This window comes from Leptonychotes weddellii, chromosome 2, assembly GCF_054177405.1.
Source record: "Leptonychotes weddellii isolate Sample4059 chromosome 2, ASM5417740v2, whole genome shotgun sequence".
NCBI lineage: Eukaryota > Metazoa > Chordata > Mammalia > Carnivora > Phocidae > Leptonychotes > Leptonychotes weddellii.
The window spans coordinates 128883414-128908154 of NC_138370.1; the positions used below are offsets into that span (position 1 = coordinate 128883414).

The 24741-nt window shown below is 32.5% G+C and overlaps 1 protein-coding gene across 2 annotated transcripts in view; it reads left to right on the forward strand.

The window, feature by feature from the left end:
* UBA6 (ubiquitin like modifier activating enzyme 6) overlaps positions 1 to 24741 on the forward strand; it is an 84533-nt gene that overhangs the window by 29842 nt on the left and 29950 nt on the right. For both annotated transcript variants that reach the window (XM_081812321.1, XM_081812322.1), the window contains exons 7-17: positions 3233 to 3313; positions 6146 to 6268; positions 8101 to 8224; positions 10123 to 10226; positions 11468 to 11530; positions 12314 to 12390; positions 12974 to 13040; positions 18087 to 18230; positions 19577 to 19644; positions 20743 to 20821; positions 21901 to 21981. In XM_081812321.1, coding sequence (XP_081668447.1) covers positions 3233 to 3313; positions 6146 to 6268; positions 8101 to 8224; positions 10123 to 10226; positions 11468 to 11530; positions 12314 to 12390; positions 12974 to 13040; positions 18087 to 18230; positions 19577 to 19644; positions 20743 to 20821; positions 21901 to 21981 — 1011 coding nt within the window. The remainder of the gene's footprint in view (positions 1 to 3232; positions 3314 to 6145; positions 6269 to 8100; positions 8225 to 10122; positions 10227 to 11467; positions 11531 to 12313; positions 12391 to 12973; positions 13041 to 18086; positions 18231 to 19576; positions 19645 to 20742; positions 20822 to 21900; positions 21982 to 24741) is intronic.

Here is a 24741-nt window from a genome sequence, read left to right on the forward strand (position 1 = left end):
AGTCTACTTCTCAACACCTAGATGTTTTAAAAGTGATTAGGTTGACCCTGATTTTCTCTGTGATTAAATTATGATGTTGCCCATTTAGGGAGAAACACTCCTGTGTTTCACTTTTACTCTGTACTTTTGACACTGTGTGACCATATGTGTATGGGTTTTTCCCCCAGCCAAGCAGTTCTGCAACTCCCTGGACACCTAGTTCAGTGTCCTGCAGTTCAATTCCGTTTTGACACTATCTGGAGAAGATAACTTCGCATCCCACACATTAAGGATTCATTCCCACAAGAACCCCTTCTTTGCCCCGTTTCTGACATGAATCACAAGTCCAGGTTGTTACTCTGTGCTTCTGAGGACTGGCTATATAAATCACAGGTTCCCACATCCCCTTCCTAGGGTCCAATTAATTTGCCAGAGTGGCTCACAGAAAGCAGGAAAACAGTTTACTTACCAGATTGGTTTATTAAAAAAGCTGTAAGTCAGGAACAGTCAGATGGAAGAGATGCATAGAGCAATGTATGAGGAAAGGGGCACACAGCTTCCATGCCCTCTCCAAGTATGCCACCTTCCCTCCATGAATCTGGAAGCTCTCTGAGCCCCTAGTTCAGGGATTTTTTATGAAGACTTCATTATGGAAGCACAACTGATTAAATGATTGATCTTTAGTGATTAAGTAAATCTCCAGCCCCTGTCTCCTCCCTGGAGGTCTGAGACATAGGGCTAAAAGTTCTGACCTTCAAATCACAAGGTTGGTTCCCCTAATAATCAGCCCCCATCTTTAGGGGGCTTCCAAAAGTCATTTCATTAATCTACACTCCGGTATAGCTGAAAGGGGCTTATTATGAAAAGATGTTATTTCACCTTTATCACTCTGGAGCTATTTCAGGATTTGGGACAAAACTAAATACTATAACAAAAGATGCCTTGATAGCTCTTATTTAGGAACTTTGGATGATGACCAAAAGATATATTTATTATTATAATGTTAATATCATACCAATTTAAAAACCAGTGTAGACTTCCATTCTGGACTAGATAACTTGAAATCCATCTTCTACAAAGATGGGTAATAGACTTCCTAAATCAAACTGTTTAATAGACTTCCTTTTATTTTTTAATTTTTTTATTGAAGTATAATTAACATACAATGTTATATTAGTTTCAGGTATCTAGCATAATGATTTGGTGATATCCTGGAATGCCAGAAAGAAACAAACTAAACAAATACAGAGGAATCTACCTTCAACAAAGCCATAGTATATTCCAGTATATAAAGCCCCTTTGAAGATGAGTTCAGGATACAAAATAACAAGACAGGAAAAAGTAGTGCAGTGTGATCAAGAGTCAGTGGATATAACAAAGAATAGAATTAACCTCCAGGAATTTCAGATAATAGAATAATTGGATAGGGTCTTAAAAATATAGGTGTTCAAATTGAATCTTAAAAGAAGGAATTAAGTATATAATATGGAAATAAGTCCTTATTAAAAACACTCAGGCAGATGTGATAAAGAGCCAGTAGAACATTTAGAAATGAAAATATAGTCTTAAAAATTAAAACTCACTGGGTAGATTAAACAGTGGATAGATACAAATGGAGTAAGAATTAGAGAATTGAAAGAGCTGAGGAGATTACTGAGACTATAGCCCATAGAAATTAGAATAAGTATGAAAGAGAAGTTAAAAGAAATGAGAGCTTGGGGCACTTGGGTGGCTCAGTCGGTTAAGTGTCTGCCTTCGGCTCAGGTCATGATCCCAGGACCTGAACCCCCACATCAGGCTCTGCTCAACAGGGGGTCTGCTTCTCTCTCTCTCCCTCTGCCCCTCCCCCCCGCTCATGCGCATGTACACTCTCTCTCTCTCAAAAATCTTTAAAAAAAAAAAAAAGAAATGAGAGCTTGGATGAAAAGGTTCAGTTCATGAGATTAGATTTCCAGAAGGAGAGTATTAGAAAAGAGCAATATTCGAAAAAATTTTGGCTGAGAATTTTCCAGCATTGATGAAACACAAATTAGATTCAGTGAATGATGAGTCTAAGATTTGATTTTATTCTGTTTATAAATTTAGTAAGTTAGCCTGTTACTATTATTGGTTGCTGGCAGAAAACATGAGATTCCTGGGTCAGAGACTCAGGACTTTATTACTCAGAGCATGGTAAGAAGTATGAGTATTATGAGGCACCTGAATGGTTCAGTCAGTTAAGCGTCTGATTTGATTTCAGCTCAGTTCTTGATCTCAGGGTCGTGAATTCAGGCCCCACGTTAGACTCTACACTGGACGTGGAGCCTACTTAGGAAAAAAAAAAGAAGTATGAATATTATATTTGCCTCATTTCCTCTTGCCTTCCCCCCAAACCCACTAGTCTAGTGCAGAGGACTCAGTGGATGTCTGCACATATAATGGGTTCCTTTTGAGAAGAGGAACACTGAGCTTGGGAAACCTGCTGTTTCATACCAAGCAACAAACAGGCTTGCTCTTTGTTCCAGAGGAAATCAATACCTCACACAAAGCACAAAGCTTGCACAAAGCAAATATAATCCTGAGAAATGGCCCAAGAATGGTCAAGAGCCTTGGATTCATGGCAGACCCAGTTGAGACATGTACAAAAAGTAAGAGACCCATGGAGGAGAAATATCTCCCTACAGGAAGCACACCATATTCTGAGCTAGATAAATAAGAATAAATCCACACCTGGATATTTGTAGTGAAAGTGAGTTATCCAATTCATGGGAACTAGCAGCAAGAAAAAGTCTGGATTGAGAGTCTAGTTCTGCTTTTGCCACTTGATAGATGAATAATCTTAGGAAAGTTTTTGACCTTTATAAGTTATTTAAGATAAGATCTGATTATAAAAGCTCTCATTATCTCACAGGGTGATGATAAAAAGGTAAGCATTGACCATTATAATTTGCTATTTTAAAATAACAACTTGGTGGTTTCACTAAGGATACTGTCGTAAAGCAAAAGTTGTTGTATTGTGAATCTGTTGAATATATGAAGTAAAAGCAAGCTAAGCCAACTAATGTAATATGAAATATGTTATTTTTATTTTTGCTATCCCATAATTCTGCAGGTTTTAACCTTAGGATGGAGTACAATTGAATAGTATTTTTTAATAAGAAAAGTAATGTGTTTTTAGCATAATGCAAACTAAAATGCTTCTGATTTAGAAGTGTATTTTTCCAAACTAATTGTTTATTTTCTAGTATTTAATTTCTTATATTCTTCTTAACAGTGTGTAGTACTGACTGAGATCAAACTTCCATTGCAGAAGAAGATCAATAACTTTTGCCATTCTCATTGCCCTCCAATTAAGGTAATAGTATCATTTAATAATGACATGTAGTTAAAGAAAGAACACTTTCACTGTTAGAATTTGTAGCTTTTCAGTGGGTTATGTAAGAATTTTTTTTTTTTTTTTTTTTTTTTAACAAAAATGAGGACAATCAGTTATATTTTCCTCTTTAATTTTGGCATCATATTCATTTCCTATTTTTAAAACCAAGATCTAAATTTGCCTTATAGCAAATTGCCAAAACTAAGGAAGAATTAAGGTTAGGAATGGAAAGGATAGTAAATATTGAATTCATCATCTAACTTTAAATATGGCGTAATGGTGGTTTTCAGGAGGTTTATTGGTTCTTGTAAGAAATATTCATTGAGCATCTGCTACAGATACAGTTGTAAGCACTAAGAATACGTGAATAGGACATACAAATTTTCCTACTCTAGAAGATTATCATTCAGTAAGGAAGATACATAATAAAAAAGCTAGGTAAAGAGTAGAGTATAATGTCTGCATGATGTTGGGATGGGGACCAGTGCTGCTTCTCTTAAATTGAAGGTCAGGGAACTCCTCTCTGAGGAGATGACATTTGAATAGAACCCTGAATAATGATAAAGAGCCAGCTATGGAAAATGTGGGAAAGAGCATTCAAAGCATGAAGAACAGCAAGTATAAAGACTTGTAAGTGTTAAAATTTGCTTAGTGTGTTTAAGGAACAGCAAGAAGCAAGCAAGACCAAAATGGAGTTTGGGTAAAGCGGAGAGTAGTATGAATACAAGTTACCAGAGGATTAGGTTCAGAGAAGTACTTTAGAAGTACTTATATAGCTTATATAACTTTGAGGATAGCTGAGTTTTAAGCCCATGATTTTGGCCTGATTTATGTTTTTAAAAGATCACTTTGGATATGCTGTATGGAAAATAGTCTAGAGCAGTAGTTTTCAAAGTATGGTCCAAGGATACTAAAAATTCTTGAGATATTCTTTTCATGGGGTCTGCAAAGTCAAACTATTTTCATAATATTACTAAAATATTATTTGCTTTTTCACTCTGATTCTCCTACGGGGTACAGTGGAATTTCCAAAGTCTAGATGATGTGTTGTGATACTATTGCTTTGACTGCTAATGGAATGTGTGTGTATTCTTGTGTTTTAAATGTTTCTCAGTTTTAATCTCTAACACAGCAAATATCAGTAGTTATAACCCAAATAAATAAAAGCTCTTTCAGTCCTCAATAATTCTTAAGAACATGAAGGAATCACAAAATCAAAGAGAAAAGAGAGCCGTTGAATTATAAGAGTAGAGTAGAGGCAACTAGTAGCCTAGTGAGAGATGCTGGTGCCTTATTCAAGAGAGGTAGAAATAGAGATTTTAAGAAATCATTGAATTTGAAGTATGAGAATGGATGAATATGAGTTGTGAAGGAAAGAATGATCGAGAATGACATCTGGATTTTTCTGGAGTAACTGAGTCATGGTGACGTTGGAAAGACCGGAAATAGGTTTAGATTGGAAAAATCGTAATTTATCCTGTGCAGTTACATACATATTACTAGCTCTACCTCCTTTGTGGGGTTATATATGTTCCTTTAGAAAAAGGAAAAAACTATTTGTTCCTTTGAGGTAGGCACTAAGCCAACAATCATACTCTATTAAATAGATGTGCTAAAAATTTTTGGATTGTGCTGTTTACATAACATATTTACGTTCTGTGCAACATTTGTGCTGTGGTTCACAATTCAAATTAAATAGATGAATAAAACATAGGATAGTGAGTAAACTTAAGACAGGGCACAGAAGTTTTACAAAATAATTACACTGAGTTATGAACTAAAATCTTTGTTTATGTAATTGATATACATAGTCCTACTTGAAAGTTGTTTTGAAAAGAAATTGTCCTCAAGTTTGCAGCTTTTAAAGTTAAAAAGTTTCTAAATTTCTGCTCAGTTTTGTTTCATAAAAAATGCTTTGTGTACCTATTTTGATAGTAAAGGCAGTACATGATCCAGTAGGAGGTAGTCTATTAGCTCTTTCACTACTTTATGTAAAAGTGGTATAAATTACTTTAATGGGCTACATTTTTATGTCCAAATATGAATAGACTTTAGTTTTTGTTAAAAAAAAAAAAAATCACTTTATACAGGATCATACGTGTTACAGAATAAGAATTTTTCTTTATTATTTTTAACTCTAAAAATAACTTTGAACACAAAAACAGTTTCTTTACAGATTTTTAGAATGGAGTGTCTGTATATAAAAATCACTTTTAATAAAGCAATGATTAATGATTGTGTTTAAGAATCTGATTTTTACCTCTCTTGACTTTGATGTATACTGTCAATTCCTCAGTCCTTTTCTGTTTATTGCCTCCATTTTCAGCTTTTAGCTCTGTTCTATTTTCCATTAACTCTACTTTTGGTGAATGGACACTCTTTTTATTTTCTCAAATGAAAAGTAAAAATTTACTGCTAAAACCATTAAACCAAAATAACCATTTCTTAAATACTTTGCTTGATTTTTAGGGCAAGGAAAGAATTCTTGTTATTTAAAAATGAGAGAATGTATTATGATGATGTGCTGCATCTTCTAATTGTGTAGTAACACTTAGATATCCAGTCCCAAATGCCAGTATCCTTGATTCCTGATCCAATTTACAGACAAATAATGTATTTTATTTGTGATTCACTTTATATCCCAAAGGATAATCTTTTGTTTGTTTTTGTTTTGTTTTTTTGTGGGGTTTTTTGGATAATCTTAATTATAAATAAAGTTGTCATTGAAGGGGCTTAAAATAGTAGAAGTGGATGGAGGTTTTCTCTGTATGTAAATAGATAAGCTTGAACTTGTTTTTTATCATTTCACAGTTCATCAGTGCAGATATACATGGAATTTGGTCACGGTTGTTTTGTGATTTCGGTGATGAATTTGAAGTTTCAGATACAACAGGAGAAGAGCCAAAAGAAATTTTCATTTCAAATATAACACAAGTATGATTGTATATATATACGTATATTATTGTATATTTATATGATTGATTTTTTTAAGGTTGATGTGAATACAATTTTTTAAAAGGTGATATTAGCAAAATATTGTAATATGCAATATTTTTCATTTGTTTTATGATATTTTAAGGTAATTCATGAGGGACTATTGTGTTAATTTCTCGATTGTATTATATTAAAACTAAATTTAAGTTAGGATATTACAAGAGTATCTGGATTCTTCTAACAATAATAGATCAACATTTACTTATGTCATAAATTTTAATTTTAATTTTGTTCAGTGTTGTGCTCCTGTGGACATGAAGTGTGATTCAATGTTTGCTGAACTGTGTTTATTGTGTCAGATCGTAGATGTACTAAGTATGTCATGAGTCACCTGGCCCAACACTTGACTGCAGGAGGATGCATGCTTAAGTCATTATAGACAAAAGCTTTTCTAAAATTTGTTATATTTCTAAAACATCATTTGGAGGAGGAAAAACGTGTAAGAATTAATTACCCTTAAGATCAAAAAGTACGAACTTTCTAACCACATTCTCTTCATATAAGCTTAAGTTTTTTATTCCCTAAAAGAATTGGAGAAAGCATCATGGTCGATTTCTGTTACTGGTTTTTTAGTCTAAATCATTATATTTATTTGCATTCTTTCTAATCAATTTACATTAAAGCTCAAAAGAAGCCAAATGTAAGGAAATAATATACTTTGACCTAATAGTGTATGTGCTTCTATCTTTATGCTTGATTTTTAACCCAGTGTAATGTTGCCTTTACACCTCTTTTTAAGAAAAATGCTAAAAAAATCATTCTCTGTCTCTCTACTTACAGAATGATTTTTTTATTCAGCCTCTAACCTTTGTACTTGTTTTTAGTTTTGTCCCTGAAAATATCATACAGTTAGAATAGGCTCCAGGGTATAGTATGGATTCTTGTATTGCATTGGTATTTTCTTTTATTGAATAGTGCACAAAGTATGAAGGTTATCCATAAAGAATTATAAAATACCATAAATGTTCCCATTTAACTTATCTGCAAATTATTCCTCTTTTTTAATAAAATCCTTATGAATTTTATTCTTCTTGAGACATTAGTAAACCCACATTAGGTTAGTTTTATCTACATGTTTGTGATCATAGTTTTGTTCTTTTCCAAATTACTAAGCCACAGGAGACTTTTTGGAATCCTCACAATTATGAAAGACAGAATGACAATTCTTTAGGTTTTATGTAGATTAAATTATAATTACCTTACTCAAGAAGTGTGTTGGATTACATGTAGCTAGGAAATTTCTGGGCCTTTGACCTATTTCATCCATCCTGTTTGGTAAGATAAGCCAATTTCTTCCTATTTTTATCCTGGTTAGCTGGGCTACATGATATTTTTTTCCTTTAAGTGTTGGGGAGGCTTTAAACTACCAGTTTCCTGGCTTTAAATTTCTATCCTTCTTTCTTGTATTTCTTTGATCTTCAAAGTTAGACTCATCTTTTTTTGCACAGAGTTTTTTGTAACATGACTTTAAAATTTAAATTTGATGACTTTGAATGTCTTTTAGAAGTCACAAAAATCTTTTTATCTGTGAAATATTTGAACTCCCATGTAGAATCTCTATCTCCCCAAAATATAAAAATTATATTTTAAACATTCATAATAAAATAAGATGATCATTACTTTGCGATAATTCTTAAAAGGCTTGCTTTTATTAAGTATCTTTACTAAGTGTCTTAGTATTTTGATTGTTTTGAGAATTTTATGATAGCATGGTCCCTTTTGTGTGAGATTTGAAATTTGTACAAAAAAGGTATACATGAACTTGTCTTTAGGCTAATCCTGGCATTGTCACCTGCCTTGAAAATCATCCTCACAAGCTTGAGACTGGGCAGTTTTTAACATTTCGAGAAGTTAATGGAATGACAGGCTTAAATGGATCTACACAACAAATAACTGGTAAGTTCATGTGTTTTATTAATTCATTTCTACTTACTTGTTATTCAGCACTTAAATAACTCAGACAGTCTACTCAGTGTTGAGAACACAGCATTAACTCAGACAAACATGGTCTAGTTCTTGGCCTCAAAACATTCAATCCAAGTGAGGAGATGTTTGCATTAAGCAGTGATGGTATAAAGAGAGTACAGGCATTCTGGGAACTCTAAATGTAGCAAAGAAATCTACCCAGTCTTGGTACAGCAGCAGTGGGGACAGAGTATCTTGATTAAAAAATTAAGATTGCATTGACTTAGGAAGGTGGTGAAAAGAATATTCTATGCAAAGACATATAATAAAAGAACAGTTCAGGGGACTAAAAAAATATAATATGGCAGTGCTGGCAGTGGGAGTTGAGATAGCAAAAGTCTTAAGGTATTTAAAAGGAAATTTCATAATCTCATATAGTAAGTAAGCAAAGATTCCAACATGGGGAACTTATTTATTCATTTAGGGAGGGCAAGAAATGGAGGTTTTGGAGAGAAGATAATGCAGACAGCTTAGGCTCGTCGAGTAAGGTGGCAATGAACTATACAAGTGGAGACATGTTTTTGTTCAGTGGCTTGGATGGGTAAAAAGAATGAATGGATGTTATTGCAGGCAAGTTTGTGGGTTTGTTGGCAAAAAGTTGAAGAAATTCGGGTTTTTTTAATAGACTAAGATGAGATCATTGTCCCAAGGAGAGGAAAGGTGCCAAGGTCAGAGATTTGAGGAGAGTAAATATTTTAAAAAATAGAAAGATTATCAAGCTTCATTTAGTGCCAGTTTGAAGTTGAAGATAGTGAATTTTTAGTGAATTTTTGCATAGTTTGTGATTTTCTTCCAGCCACGTTTAAAAGAGTTAAAGACATTGCCAGACATCTTGTAACTCAAAGATGGCATGTTTACACCTGTTAGCTAAAAACAATTCAGGTTTATCTTTAGGACATTTGAAAGTCTTAATTATGTAATTACTGTATAGACTGGTAAATGGATTACTTTTTTCTTGTAATGACTGCAAAATGGGTCCTTAGGAGAGAAAAAATTAGTCCCTATTATGAACTCTTTATACTAAAACAATTTTGGATCTACAATTAGTTAAGCATCTTTGGTAACAAAATTACTGGATTTTGTTTCCCAGACTATATCCAGATATGTAAAATACAGATTAGATCATTGATATTAAAGAATTTTTATCTGCTTTTGCAAAAATTGACTCAACTAATCATTTAGGGTTATTGTTATTTTGGGGTCTATACAATGGGGGATTGTGATGGTTCAGAATCTTGAGGCTTACGTATAAAATGTTCCATTTGTCTGCCTATCTACTCATTAGCAAGTACCACACTATATGTTAGTATTACTTATATATAATTAGTTATCAATATTAGTGATGGGGCACCTGGGTGGCTGTCGTTAAGCGTCTGCCTTCGGCTCAGGTCATGGTCCCAGGGTCCTGGGATTGAGCCCCGTGTCGGGCTCCCTGCTCAGCGGGAAGCCTGCTTCTCCCTCTCCCACTCCCCCTGCTTGTGTTCCCTCTCTCGCTGTCTCTCTCTCTCTGTCAAATAAATAAATAAAATCTTTAAAAATGTATATATATATTAGTGATTGATGTTTTATAAAATATTTTAATATCTAGTGATAAGCACCCTTCATTACTATTTTCCCCCTCTGAGTTTTCTTGGTTATTTTTAAGTCCTTAAGTTCACACTGGAAAAATAGCCTGTCTCATTTTCCATACTTTCTGCCTCCTACAAAAAAGATTTATAATGGGATCCTCTAATTTTATAAATTAGGAAAAATTAACATCTTTATAATGATAAATCTTCAAATTTGAATACCTATATCAGTATATAATGGTTTTCTTATTTTTCTTTTAGTGGTATCACCATTTTCTTTTAGCATTGGTGATACTACAGAACTGGAACCTTATTTACATGGAGGCATAGCTGTCCAAGTTAAGACTCCTAAAACATTTTGCTTTGTAAGTATTTTTTTTTTTTTTTTTTTGCTTTAAATATATTTCTTTGCAGAAGAAAAATGGCAGAAGAGAAAAAAGTAATAAAATGTTAACCGGATGGTTAATTTAGGAGCTGAACAGATTTTTGGTTTTTAATTTGTACCCACTTTGAGGGAAATGAGATCAATTTAAGGAAATAAACTAGATATCAAGATTTATATTTCAATTAAACTCACTTATTTACATTTTTAAAGTAACAGGAATATTTTATTTGTCATACTTGTCAGTTCAGGTTTTTAAATTTTAATTTCAAGAAAGAGTGTATATGTTGGAAATGTAAAGTAAGTCCTATAACCTGGCATTGAAAGGAAAATGTAAATATCTAAATAAAGAGAATATAGTAGGGACACCTCAGTGGCTCAGTCGGTTAAGTGTCTACCTTCTGCTCAGGTCATGATCCCAGGGTCCTGGGATGGAGTCCCACACTGGGCTCCTTGCTCAGCAGGGAGCCTGTGTACCAAGGAACTAAGAAGTCTCTTGCAGCTTAAATCCACAGGCCACTTCTCATTATAAGCTGTCTACTACATCTCTATCTTTTCTTGCAAGTTCTCAAGGTTTAACTTGATTGCCTCTTCTTTTCCAGAACAATTATTAACCATGGTCCTCTACAAGGCTTAGTCCAAACCAAAGTTTGAACAAAACAACAGATTAAAATACAGTTCATCAAATCTGCCCCTGCATTATTTCCTCTTGCCACTGTCCCCAGTTTTTAATTATGCCCCAGGTTTATGCCTCAAGTAAATTTCAGATTGGGTGGGTGTTTTGGGGGGATGGTTGGTTGGTTGGCTGGGTTTTTTGGCCTTCGTGTGTTCTTTGCTCCACACAGATAATTTCAGCTTTTGAGTATTTATTCAGGTCTTGTCAGGCTAACAGTTAATCTTGATAATTTGATATCAAAAAAATATGGTAGCTTTTTGATTAAACAGATTTTTTCAAGTGTACAGGTGTTTTCACCAATTCTTCCCAAATATAGTATGTACAGCAGGTTGTCTCATTGCATTTAACATTTAAAAAATGATGTGTAGCAATTAAAACAAGGGACAGTGGGGAGTAGTAGCTCTTTTATATTTCAATTAAACCATATTAGCCCAACCATCCATATTTATTTCAGACCTTTGGGAGAGATGCATTCCTTTTAGTGCTCTATATATTTTGTTAAGTAATCACTTACTTGCTCTGAAGTAATAGTTTTTGTTTCTTTTAAGGAACCATTGGAGACTCAGATAAAACATCCAAAATGCCTTATTGCAGATTTTAGTAAACCTGAGGTAAATAAACGCTTTGTAGGTTTGAAAGAGGCAGCAGAGTGGGGGTTGGGAATTGGTAAGAGACATTATAAAGTTCAAGTAGGGTAACCATGTATATACCTTTCTGTCAGGTTTTTTTAATAAAGGTTGGATTCACATATCTAGGGTTAACTCCCAAGAACTAAAAACAGGAATTTATACCATTAAATATTAAATATAAAATTTTACTTTAATAATGATATGCTAGCTTTGACAGTTAAAAAAATGATTTCAATAATTTATGCAGATGATCTTACTAAAAGATTTCTGAACCATGTAGAGTTTTATATGATACATGTTTCTTCCTAAAAACCTTGGAAGCATTTATTCTGTTCTTTTAAATCCCTGAATATAATTTTGTAGCAGTGAATGTATTTGTGATAAGGAAAAACATATTAACAGTTTCCAAATTGTAAATGTTGATCAGGAAAAAGGATTAGGTGATACTGATCTTGTACAGATGGTTTTTTGTTGTTGTTGTTTAGTTGATAATTACTCTTTCATATGGATAATGTACTAAAAACTGGTTATACTACCTGGGATTGACACTTGGATCTGTTGCTTAAATATAGCTTCATGGCCTTGACATCAAGCTGTTTAACTTCTCTAAGCTTCAGCTTCCTTATCTGTTAATTAGAGATAATAGTAGTATTAAGGTAATTAATTTATTGTAAGAAATAATATTTATGAAGTGTTAGCACAGTGCCTGTCTAGCACGTATTATACTCTCAATAACTGTTGACCAATTTTTAATGTTCTAAATAGGCACCTTTACAGATTCACACAGCAATGCTTGCCTTGGACCAGTTTCAGGAGAACTGTAGTCGCAAGCCAAATATTGGGTAACGTTTTTTGTTTGAAATAACTTTTTTCCTTACTATAAAAGCAGTATTTTGGAAATGATAGTTTAAAAAATTTAAAAAGTAACTAAAGCCCCTTATAGTTGCAACACTACTAGATACACCGAACTATATAAACATTTATTATAACCTGTTCTTTGTTCTGGTGGAAGTGGAAATAACAATTTATAAAAATGGAATTAAGCTAAATAAGAATTTTCCCATTTTGAAGTCTTCAAAAGCTACAACTTCCTAAAACAAAAAAAATCTGAGAATTATTGAATTATGAGTCCACTATGTAATTTTTTCCTTTCTAGCCTATTAAGTCAGAGGTATTGTTGCAAAAAGTTTTTGCCTTGTCAATTTAAAACTAAATCCTATTTATATACCATCCTTAGGTAAACATGATTTTTAATTAATGTATTTATGAATCAGTTACCTTCAAGTCAGGGAAGCACTTCATGCTACCTACTGGCAAAATTCCACTTTTTTTCTTACATATTTCTTAAATTTTAGTTTTGAATATGACTTACTGTTTATAGCACTTGAGAAAATTGAAATTGGGGTGCTTCATTTTGAATCCTAGGTGCCAACAAGATTCAGAAGAGCTCTTGAAACTAGCAACGTCTATAAGTGAAACCTTGAAAGAGAAGGTGAATATTCAAAGTTATGGCCATCAAAAAAGGTGTAACATATAAACATTCTGTATATTAATATTCTCTTAACTTTCAGATCCCAGCTTTGCTGCTTATTGACTCTGTGACAGTAGGCATGTTACCTGAATTTGTTCTGCTTTAATTTTTAAATCTATAAAATAGGGTTAACCTACCTCAGAGGTTATTATGAACACTAAGTGATTTAATTTTGTGAAGTACTTAGAAGAGTATGTGGCATATAGTAATTACTATTTGCTGTTGCTGCTATATTTTTAGTATTAATATTATCTCTTCTGATTTACTTTGTTAACCCACTGAAACTCACTATATAAAGTTAAGCTTTCCTATAAATCATCTTTTATCCATTATTTATTCATATCTCTTAATTGCATTTTGCATATCATGTTTGGACATTTCACCCAGAAAATGGCTTTTTCATGTTACGATGCCAGTGCCTGCTGGCCAATAGTTTCATTTTAGCAGATACCAAAATAGCAGCGTTTGTGCAATTAGTTGAAAATTTTACTGTTTCGTTATTATACTATAAAAAGGAGGAGGAAATGAAAAGTCTTAACATTAATGGTTAAGTAGAAAATGATCTCATATTTTACGTGATTAAACAAAGAAGGAAATAATGTACTGAAAACAGTGAGTCATTAACCACAAGTTAAAGGCCTTTTATGCATATTTAGTGGTTACAGAAAAGTGTGAAAAGCTACAAATAGACTGATGAAGATTGTGATTAAAAGGAAGGATATGATTAAGGATTCATCAGGTTTATTGAGATGAAACTTAGATAAAGAAAATTTCACGCTTTTTAGATAATACAGTACACAAAATTCTGTATACAATTAAACTGTACACAATTAAGTCAAAGTGTACAGTCATGTATCCACCACCATCATCAATAGATAAAACATTTTCATAATGCCAAAAAATTCCCTCATGCGTCTATATAGTCATCTCCCTCTCCCCCAACCAATCCAAGCAACCAGTATAGTTTTGCCTTTTCCTTAGAATGTCATGTAAATGGAATCATGCAATATGTAGCCTTTTGAGTCCGGATTCTTTTACTAAATGTAATGAATTTGAATTTCATCCATGTTGTTGCATTTTCATTTGTATTTATTGTTGAGTAGTATTCCATTGTATAGGTATACCACAATTTGTTTTCCCCTATAGCAGTTGGTGGATATTTGGGTTTCCAATATGAGCAATTATGAATAAAGCTCCTACACACCTCCATACGGATTTTGATGTGGACATATGTTTTCATTTCTCATGGGTAAACACCTAGTAGTGTATTACAGAGTCAAATGATAGGTATCTGTTTAATTTTATAAGAAACTGCCAAATTGTTTTTGCGGAGTAGCTGTACCATTTTTGCATTTCCACCAGAAATGTATGAGAGTTTGAATTGCTCTGTATTCTTTCCATAATGGTGTATTATCTGTTTTTTGATTTGAGCCATTTTAAAGTGTGTGTATTGGTATCTTGTTTTGGTTTAAATTTGCATTTCATTGATGACTATGAATTTTGTATCTTTTCATGTGCTTATTTGTCATTCCTGTCTCTTCTTTGATAAACTGTTCTTTCAAATCTTTGTCTGTTTTTTAATTAGGTAGGTTGTGTTCTCATTGATTGAGAGAGTTCTTTATATATTCTGGGTATCAGTCCTTTATGGGATATCTGTTTTACAAATATTCTCGTCCAGTCCGTGGGTTGTCTTCTCATTTTATTACAGTGTCTTTTAAAGAGAAGTTTTTAATTTTGATAAACTTCAGAGTTTCAATTTTTTTGTATGTGGTTGTACCTCTTTTTAAATCCAAGGTCACAACTTTTGTCCTGTGTTTTCTTTGAGAATTTTTATAGTTTTGTGAGTTCATTTTTGTATACATGCCAAGTATAGGTCAAGTGTACATAACTTACATTTTGAATTCATTGGGTACAGTTTTGTGAGTTTATTTTTTTTTATGAGTTTATTTTTTTATACCTTGCCAGGCATAGATTAAGGTTGATTTTTTTTTTGTATATGAACATCCAATAATTCTAGCCTATTTGTTGAAACGATAATTCTTTCCTTATTCAATATTCTGGGTATTCATTGTCAGTAATTTATTGAACACATATGTGTAGGGCTACTTCTGAACTCAGTGTTATATCTTCTATTGGTTGTTTCTGTCCTTTTGCTAGTACCATCCTGTCTTGATTACTATAGCTGTATGGTAAGTTTTGAAATCAAGTTTGGTCTCTGTTTCTTAGAGCTCAAAATTATGTTTTTTTTCTGAGTTCTTACATGTTTTAAATATTTTCGGTAGCCTCCATGCTTGAAAGACAACTTGGCTGAATATAAAATTATAGGCCTTACTTTCTTCAGTGGTATCTTGCTTTGTATTTGAGAAATTTGTTGAAAAATGTGATGCCAGCTTAATTTTCTTATTCTTATAAGTAGTCTGGTCTTTTTGCCTTGTGACTTTGTGTATTTTTTCATCTGTAAAGTGTAATAATTTTACCTGGTTATATCTCAGAATTGATCATTCAGTCCATTTTCCCAGGTATACTATGAGCCCATTTTGATACATAGATTCAGATTTTATTTATTTCTTCCCCTTTTGGCGGTGGGGGGGGGAGTGTTTGCTGGTGGAATGGATTATTTTGGTACTTAGTTATTAAATTTCCGACTCAAGGTGAGGTTTTTTTTGTGTTTGTTTTCCCACATCTCCCAAATGTTCGTTAAGGATATATAATTCACTCAATCAAATTTCCTCTGCCTTGTGATTAGTTTGGAGGAGAAATTTTCAGGAGCTGAAATGTTTTGATTCTAATTTTCTGCTTCCTTCTTTCATAACTTTGGTATAGTAAATTGGTTTTTCTGCATATTTTTGGTTCAGAGTAAGGGTTTTGCATGCTTTTTCAGATTACTACTTCTAAAACCCCTATTCTCTTAGGATACTGGGGTTTCTTTAATGGATGTTTTTTTGGGGTTTGGGGGTTTTGGGTTTTATTTGTTTTTTTTTTTTTTTTGGAGGATAGCTGTTGGTGTCTTGTGGAACTCTTTGAGTTCTGCCAAATCCTTAACTTCCTCTCTTATTTCTTGTTTTAGCCTTCTGTGTCAAAGGATGTCTCCCTCCTTCTATTTATATCATTCTCTCCCAGATAAATCCTTTCACCATAGTCAGTGCTGAGATCTGCTAGATTTCATACATTTTCAGTATTTTTTGCACTTAGTATGGGGCTTTCTGTTTTCTTAGAATGATTTGCCAGTAGGCCTTTCATTCTGTTTTCTGTGGTTACACACTTCCTGCTCTTTGTGCAGCCTTGCAACAGTATGATGTCCAGAAGTGGTTTTGTTGGAGGTTAGAACTTATTTTTCTATTTACAGGTAATTTGAGGTTCATAATGTTCTGTTTCTTAGTAATACTGAAACTCTGCCACTGGTTTATTTCTCTTCTTGTGGATAATGTGGATATATACCTATTTTTAGAGATTGTGTGGGGAAATTCAGGTTTAGGCTGTTGTCATTATCCTAAGGCAACCAAATATTGCCCAGATTTGGCTGTTTGTTAATTAAAAAATAATAGAATCTTGGGAGATAGTGTAACCTAATGGTCAGTTGGACTTTTGGGGTTCAGATTCCATTTTATTAGCTATAAAATCTTAAGTAAATTCCTTTTTCAAAGATTCACCTTTCTCATTTGTATGAAAAAAATTATATTTCCTAGGATTATTTTGCAAATTACATGTGGATTTAATATAAACTCACAGTAGGTACTCAAATTACCTGCTTCTATTCACATTCTCATCATTGTTTTTAATATTATCACTACCACCAGTATCTCTGCCTTCAGAAATGGCACAGCTTAAATGAAATCATAATCTGAGTTGAGTTTAGTGCTAAGTAGTTGAAAAATGAAATCTAGAACAGTGAAATGGAGTGGGTGGAAAAGTAAGTAGATAGTAACCTCTTTTTGTATCACAAAATGCACATGTAGTGTTATTTTACATAGGATTTCAAATCACTTGAGCTCTATTTGAATCTTATCGTTAAGATTAAGGTTACGGGTGGGGCACCTGGGTGGCTCAGTTGTTAAGCATCTGCCTTCGGCTAAGGTCATGATCCCAGGGTCCTGGGATCAAGCCCCACATCGGGCTCCCTGCTCTGCGGGGAGCCTGCTTCTCCCTCTCCCCCTGCTTGTGTTCCCTCTCTCGCTGTGTCTTTCTCTGTCAAATAAATAAAAAATCGTTAAAAAAAAAGATTTTATTAAGATTAAGGTTACTGGTGTTGAAAGAACAGGAAGAGAAAGAGAAGCCAGAGCTCATGAAGAGATCTTTCTGACAAATAAGAATTGTGCTAATAGCTCCAGAATCCAATTCTCCAATATTTCCTTAAAAATACTAATAAAAAAGTCTTATTTCAAGAAACACCATTTCAGTTTTTAAGTATGATAATGAGAACTTCATGGTGATTGGTTCTTAAATTAGTATGAAAAATTGCCATTACTCTCAATTTTTTTTCTAACAGTTGTATTGCCTCATTATTTTTGACCCTTTTACTTTTTATTTACCACTTCAAGCACAAACTGATAACTCCTTATCATTTTTTATGGATCAATTTATCTTTATTTTCATTTATTTAGGATCAAGGTTTTCCCATAGTTTTCATTAAAACACTTTTTTAAAAATTCTGGTTGTTTATAAATATTGACTGACATCACAAAACTATCTGGTCTTTAACAAAAACTGTAAATGGTAGATATTCCAGTTAATCTTAAATCTTGCCCTAGTGTAACATAAAGATTCAGAAAGCAAAAATGGGCAGTTACTGCTATAGAGAAATACTGCTTATGGTAACTAACATGCATTTGGATCTTTTATTATGAGATTGGAACTTTTTTAGGACTTAAAATCTATTTAGTAGGGTAATTGAGTAGCTTTTTTAGAAGTTAAGCTACAGTAATTTAATAATTCTCACACTAAGCCATTGAAATTTTGAGTGTCTTTGTAAAAACTATTGATTATTGTCTTTCGTGGCTTGTGTTTCAGCCAGAAGTAAATGCTGACATTGTGCATTGGCTCTCTTGGACTGCTCAAGGTTTTTTACCCCCACTTGCTGCCGCAGTAGGAGGTGTTGCCAGCCAAGAAGTATTGAAAGCCGTGACAGGGAAGTTTTCTCCATTGTGCCAGTGGGTTAGTTCTGTATTTTAATATTTTTTTATACTTAATGTTGAATTTCCCACCCATACAATGAGTGTTTGTTATGAATTATCATATTAATATATTATAAAAGCAACCTTAAAATATTTTTTGATGCATGAGTTAGATGTGATATGCCACCAAAATTTAATTCTCTAATTGAAACTGACAAGATCATTGGTTGAGGCTATTGGAATATAACCCAAAGTTGCATTCTAGGATGTATTTCCCTCATTTGTGAGAGTGAAGGAATGAATTTTCTACCCTTATACTTAGTTTCTAGTACTATTAGCTTAGCATTCATGGGCTCTCAGGACTTTTAAACAGTTCCATTGAATCTTTGGGCATCAAGAATCTTCAGAATCCCTTCTAGGTTTACACTAATGGTAAAAGCATGGGAGTGGTGTAAGTTTGAGAACTATATATATAGGGTAAAAACATCTCAAGAAGGAATAAAAAAATCCTTTCTGTTACCAAAAGGAATAATTGGCAGAGGTTATCAAATGATACTCTTCGGACCCTTTCCTTTTTGAAAACACTTTAACATTTTGAATATAACATTTATCTTTTTTTATGTTTTAAAAAATATCCACATAATGCTATTTTGCTGCTGAATTACTTGATTTATTTTAACACAGAGTACAAGTTCAGTTGTAAATGTCTGGTTTAGATACAGCTGTTAACAGTATGGGGAATATAAGTTAAGTGTTATTAATATAGATTCTGTGTTGTTACAATTAAATAAACAACCATTTAGTTATATTCAAATTTAGCCACATAAGTAACTTAAATGAAAATGAGAGTGAATTCTTTTTTTAATAAACTTTAACTTGATATTTTTTTAAATGCTAAAATTTGACTTCCTAAATCATTTCCTCTGTGGTATATGTAATTATAAATGATATAATATACCCAAGCTGGAAAATAAAACAGTAGGTACTTTCTGATCTAAAAGTAGTCAGATTACTTATTCAAATGTAGCTGAAATTGAATGGGGCTCCCAGAGTTTTTATGTAATTATAAATAGATTTGGAGGTAAAATTTCCTTTTGTTTGTTAAAATTAGAATATACCATTTTTAAGATAGGTAAGTGACATGAATCAAATTATATCTTTTTAACAGTTCCTTCAGGTTTAATCATTTGTTTTAATGAAGTAATATAGGTATGTATATTGTATAAAAAGAAATGATTTTTTTTAATGTATTTTACTCAGGATTGGCATTTTTATCGTTGTTTTCCTTAATGATTATTAAATAACTACAGTAGAGAAAAACTACTTTTTTTTTAGCAATTTAATGTTTATACATAGTAAATTGTGTTTTTATCTTCTACTTTAAAGTTATACATTGAAGCAGCAGATATTGTCGAATCTCTAGACAAACCTGAACGTGAACAATTTCTCCCACGGTAATTCTGAAATTTTTCTTGCTTTTTTCTTAGTTGAGTGTTTGTAAGAGGCAACTAGGTTAAAAGAATTTTTTCTTGAATATGCATTTGTTTTAGATGTATTTTCTCATAACTTGTTGACTTCTACAGTCATTTTTTTCTCTACTTAGAGGTTATTTTAAGTGTCAGAATAATGCAGTATCTTTACCACTTTATAAATAATGAATGTAAAATTTTAAAGTGTATGCCATGAAAATAGCATTCAAAATACCATTCTGAATTTAGACGAAAACAATTGCTATCTGCAACTTTTATTTGTATCAGCCATTCTTCATCTTTTTGAATCACAAATCTCTGAGAATGTGATAAAAGCTTATGGATTCATTCTCTCCAAAATTCACATAACCCAAAGTTCTGCCTTTAATTTAGGTGTATTAACAACTCCAAAGCCCATAGACTTCTCTAGGAACCTTTATTAAAAATCCCTACCTGGGACACCTGGGTTGTGTGGTCAGTTAAGGGTCCGACTCTTGGTTTCAGCTCAGGTCATGATCTTAGGGTTGTGAGATCAAGCCCCACGTCAGGTCCACATTCAGTGTGGAGTCTGCTTGAGATTCTCTCTCCCTTCCCCCCTCCCGTTCATTCTCTCTCTCTCTCTCTCCCCCCTTTCAAATAAATAAATAAATCTTTAAAAAAAAAAAAAAATCCCTCCCTCACTTGATATCACGATCATGAGATCCAGCCCGGCCTTGGGATCCACACTGGGTGTGGAGCCTGCTTAAGATTCTCTCTCTCTCTCTGTCCATCCCCCTCCATTCATGTGTGCATGCTCTCTCTTTAAAAAAAAAAAATTCCTACTTTAGAAAATTGTTTTTTCTAGATAAACTGAGGTCACCTTTACTTAAGTCATTTGGATATAGGATATTAAATCAAATGGAGAAAGAAAAAACTGATTTCTTAGTGGGGTTTTTGTCTTTCAAATAAGATAATTTTCTTTTAGATTGGAGGAAACTCAGAGTATTCTATTTAAAGTACAGCATTAAATTGGTATTAACAATAGTGAAACTAATCTTAATAATGTTTTTATGCCTTTCTGGGTTTGGTATATTTTTTCCTCAGAGGAGATAGATATGATGCCTTACGAGCTTGCATTGGAGACACTTTGTGTCAGAAGCTACAAAAGTTGAATATCTTTTTAGTAAGTATAAATAATGATGAGAATAAATAGTAGTCAAACTGCTATTGTGTATCCTCAAATTCATTTATTAAAGCAAATTTGAGTCTAAGTGAGTACAGTTCTTAACAGAGTAGACATTCAGTAGAAGTTTAAGACAGGCCAAATCCATTCTGCTGCCTGTTTTTGTAAATAAGTTTTATCGGAACACGGCCAAACCCATTCATTTATGTATTGTGTGTGGCTTCTTTCATGCTATAATAGGAGAGGTGAGTAGTTGTGACAGAGACCATATGGCCTACAAAAAAAATATTTACTGACCCTTTACAAAAAATGTTTGCCAACCCCTAGTATAAGAATTAATACATTCAGAATTAAAATATGAGTATGATAAGTTTTGAAAATTAAATGATTTTCTAGAAATACATTAAAAATTAGATTTGGGATGAGCTTTTTTTTCCTTTTTCATTGTTTAAATTTTTTCTTACCATATGAAGGAAGATATAAGTAGAATCTGTCTTTCTTAAATCTTAGTACATTGGCAAATCTCTCCCCATTACCATAAAACTCCTTTTCCTGCCATTGATGGTTTTTTTTATTATTATAATCAGTTGTGAAAATAACTGCTGATTTTGTAGTAATAGTTTTTTAAATAATGTCTTGAATATCAACAGCTGTTGCTGAGCTATAGAAAGTCTTAGAATAGGTAGCTTCATCAAATGAATTTTGAAAATTATAAACAAGGAATCTTTTTCATCAAAATGTTGCACTGATGTTTTGTGATATTTGTTTCTATCTCATACAAATAATTAGCTCAGTTGTTTGCTTTTGTTGGAATATTAAAATGTCTTCTGTTTAAAGGAATTGTAAATATTATGCTTTTCCTTACTTGATTTATACATTTTTCTTCTTTGAAACAATTAAAATAGCATAATAAATTAGTTATGTATTCTAAAGTAAAATGAATCACAAATGTTCAAATTATTTTAAAAATTACACATATATTAAAAATTGGCATTTGAAGAAAGTTAATATGACATTTCCCTGTAGTAAGTAGTCTTAATTGTATTTAATCTGATATATTTCATTTTTCTCCTCTATAGGTAGGATGTGGAGCCATAGGCTGTGAAATGTTAAAAAATTTTGCTTTACTTGGTGTTGGTACAAGCAAAGAAAAAGGAATGGTAAGATAAAAATCCTTGAGAGTTAAAAGTTTGTATTTCTGTTGCTGCTCATTTTTGTACTATATTTGACTGCATAGATCTGAAATACTAATTTTTGAGGAGAGAGAATTATGCTAGAAATTGGAAAATTCTGATTCTGTTCTGACCACTTTTCCAGAAGTTATGTGACCTTGTGGCAAATTACTTTGAATTCTCTGTTCCTCAGTTTCTTTCTCTAATACTATGAAACTGGTATCTCTGCTTCCTAATAAGTCATAATGTAATTATGAAGATCAAATGGGAAAAGGGTTTGCAAACTATAAAGCACATTAGAATTGTTATTTCTATTAAGATTCCTTATTAATTATTAAATAAATCTTTTAAGATGGGAGAAGCTAACATTAGAAAGTGGCGGAGTTCTCAGATAAAGTTTCAATTAGTGATTATCAAAATAAAAGGGAGTAATATAAACTTTGGTGTTCAATTTAAATTCTTAAGATGATAAATGTGAGTTAATTGGGAAGCCATGTCATATATTTAAATAGAAATATATTTTGCTAATTTGTTTTGCCTTTAATATATAAACTAGCTTCCCGGAGTAGTGATTTCATAGATTTATCATGGTGACTAACGATAAGTAATGAAATGACTAAAATTTATATACTAGTTCACATTTTATAGTTATACTAACTTTGTCTTAATATTCTACTTAAAAAGGGTATTCATTACTATTACAGTTATAGACAGATATTCTTACATATATATTTTTCCTGCTTAGCATTTCTTAAGTTGTGTTTCACAAGCCACTATTAGTTCTGGTGATTTTAAAAGGTATTTCTAATTTAAAAAAAAAGAAAGAAATCTTGGTTACCTAAGTTTGGGAATCACCTGAATATCTTAACTCCTTGGAAATTCATAATGCATATCAGCATATAAAGGTACTTTGGTAAATAATCCTGATTTCAGGTGACAAAACACAGTAAGTTAATGTGCACAGATCTCTATCCTGCAAATACACAGATTTGCCATGTAAATTATTCTTTTTTATAGTGTTTACAAATGTAGCCAAACTAACTGGGAAAAAGGAAAGGGAGATCCCCAGGTTCCAGGAACCAAGAGAGAAATTAATTCCTGAGCTAAAAGCTGTAGTTATTCACAAGTATTTCTTGAGTATATGTCCAAAACATTAAATAGAAAAGGAAGTAACTCATGAGAAACTTTTAACTAAGAGCATGTACCACACTGGTGTGTGGAATCCAGAATTATATCTTACAAAAAACTTCAAGCAGAGAGATGAATATAACAAATAAGACCATTGAAATTTCCAAAGCTCTGACAAAAACAAATATGAAATTGCATCATGGTGAATCTTAAACACCAAGAGTACATAGAATTATGCAGAGAAATTAACATCTGTTCAAGACAATTCAAAATAAAAAATGACAATCCACTAGAAAAAAAGTACCACCTAGAAGAAAAATCAGCCAATGAAAATAGAAAAATTAGCTAAGAACTATAGATAACAGGAGTGCTACAAATAATGAAGCAAACAAACTTTAAAATAGAGTTTAAAATGACCAAAGGTAAAAAAAAAAAAAAAAGGGCGGGGGGGCGGATAGAAACATGAGAGGGGGAAGGCACTAAAATTTTTACAGGAAACCAAATAAGACTTTTTGTATAGTCAGTGAACTTAAAACGCAGAAAGATATCTTTCTTTAAAGAAAGAGGATGCATTTGCATGGTCCAACATAAGTGTAGTAGAATTTTCAGAGAGAGTAAAGATAATGAAAAACAATATATTCCAAGATAATGACAAAAGTTTCCAGAGTTAGAGACCAGTGTGTTGAAATTGAAAAGGTAAACTAGTCAGCAAATCAAAGGCAAAGATAAAGAGAGATTACCTAATAGATTTCTCATCAGCAATAAATGCACACCTGAAGACAGAGAAGCATATCTTCATAGTGCTTTGGAAAATTATTGTCAATCTAGATTTCTGTATCCAACTACATTATCTTTCAAGAGAAATAAAGATAACTAACAGGTGAAATGACGAAAGATGATCATTTATTGGTTTTCATTGAAAGAACTTAATAAATAACATGAGCAGTGCATGAAGCAAGGGCAAGTAGAGGCATTTGTCAGCATTCGTAGATTTAAATAAGTATTGGGGTTTTTTTTAAGCTTTAATTAAAATATTGACTTTGGGGATGGGATGATTAAAAATAAGTATAATGTTCATTGATATGAAAGGAGAAGGGAGAGTTCAGATATCCTCTAATTATTCAAGAGGAAGATGGAGATTGTCATTAGAGCGAGCTTAAGTCACATGTGCATGTGAAAATTTTGAGTATAACCACATAAAAATAGATGTTTAACTTCCAGACCAATTCAGTAAGGATTGAGGGAGATTGGAATCAAGAAAACTTAAGACCGCCCCCCAAAAAAAGGGAGTGAATAAAAAATGGGGTGGGGGAGGTAGAAAAAAAAAACCTTATATCAGTAATCACAATAATTACATATTGATTAAATTTTTGTTAAGAGACATTTTCTGTTTGGTGCTTTTTTTTTTCCTATTTAAAGGAGACACACTCTAACACATAATTATATAGAAATGTTGAAAACAAACCCCCCAAAAACAGATACAATCAGGTAATACCAGCTAAAAGAAAGTGAATGTGTTTGTGAACCATCAGTCACTATCTAACAACTCAAACACACTGGAGAAATACTGCTCCTAGTCAGATCTTGTACAAATACTAACGTAAGTGACAAATGCATTAT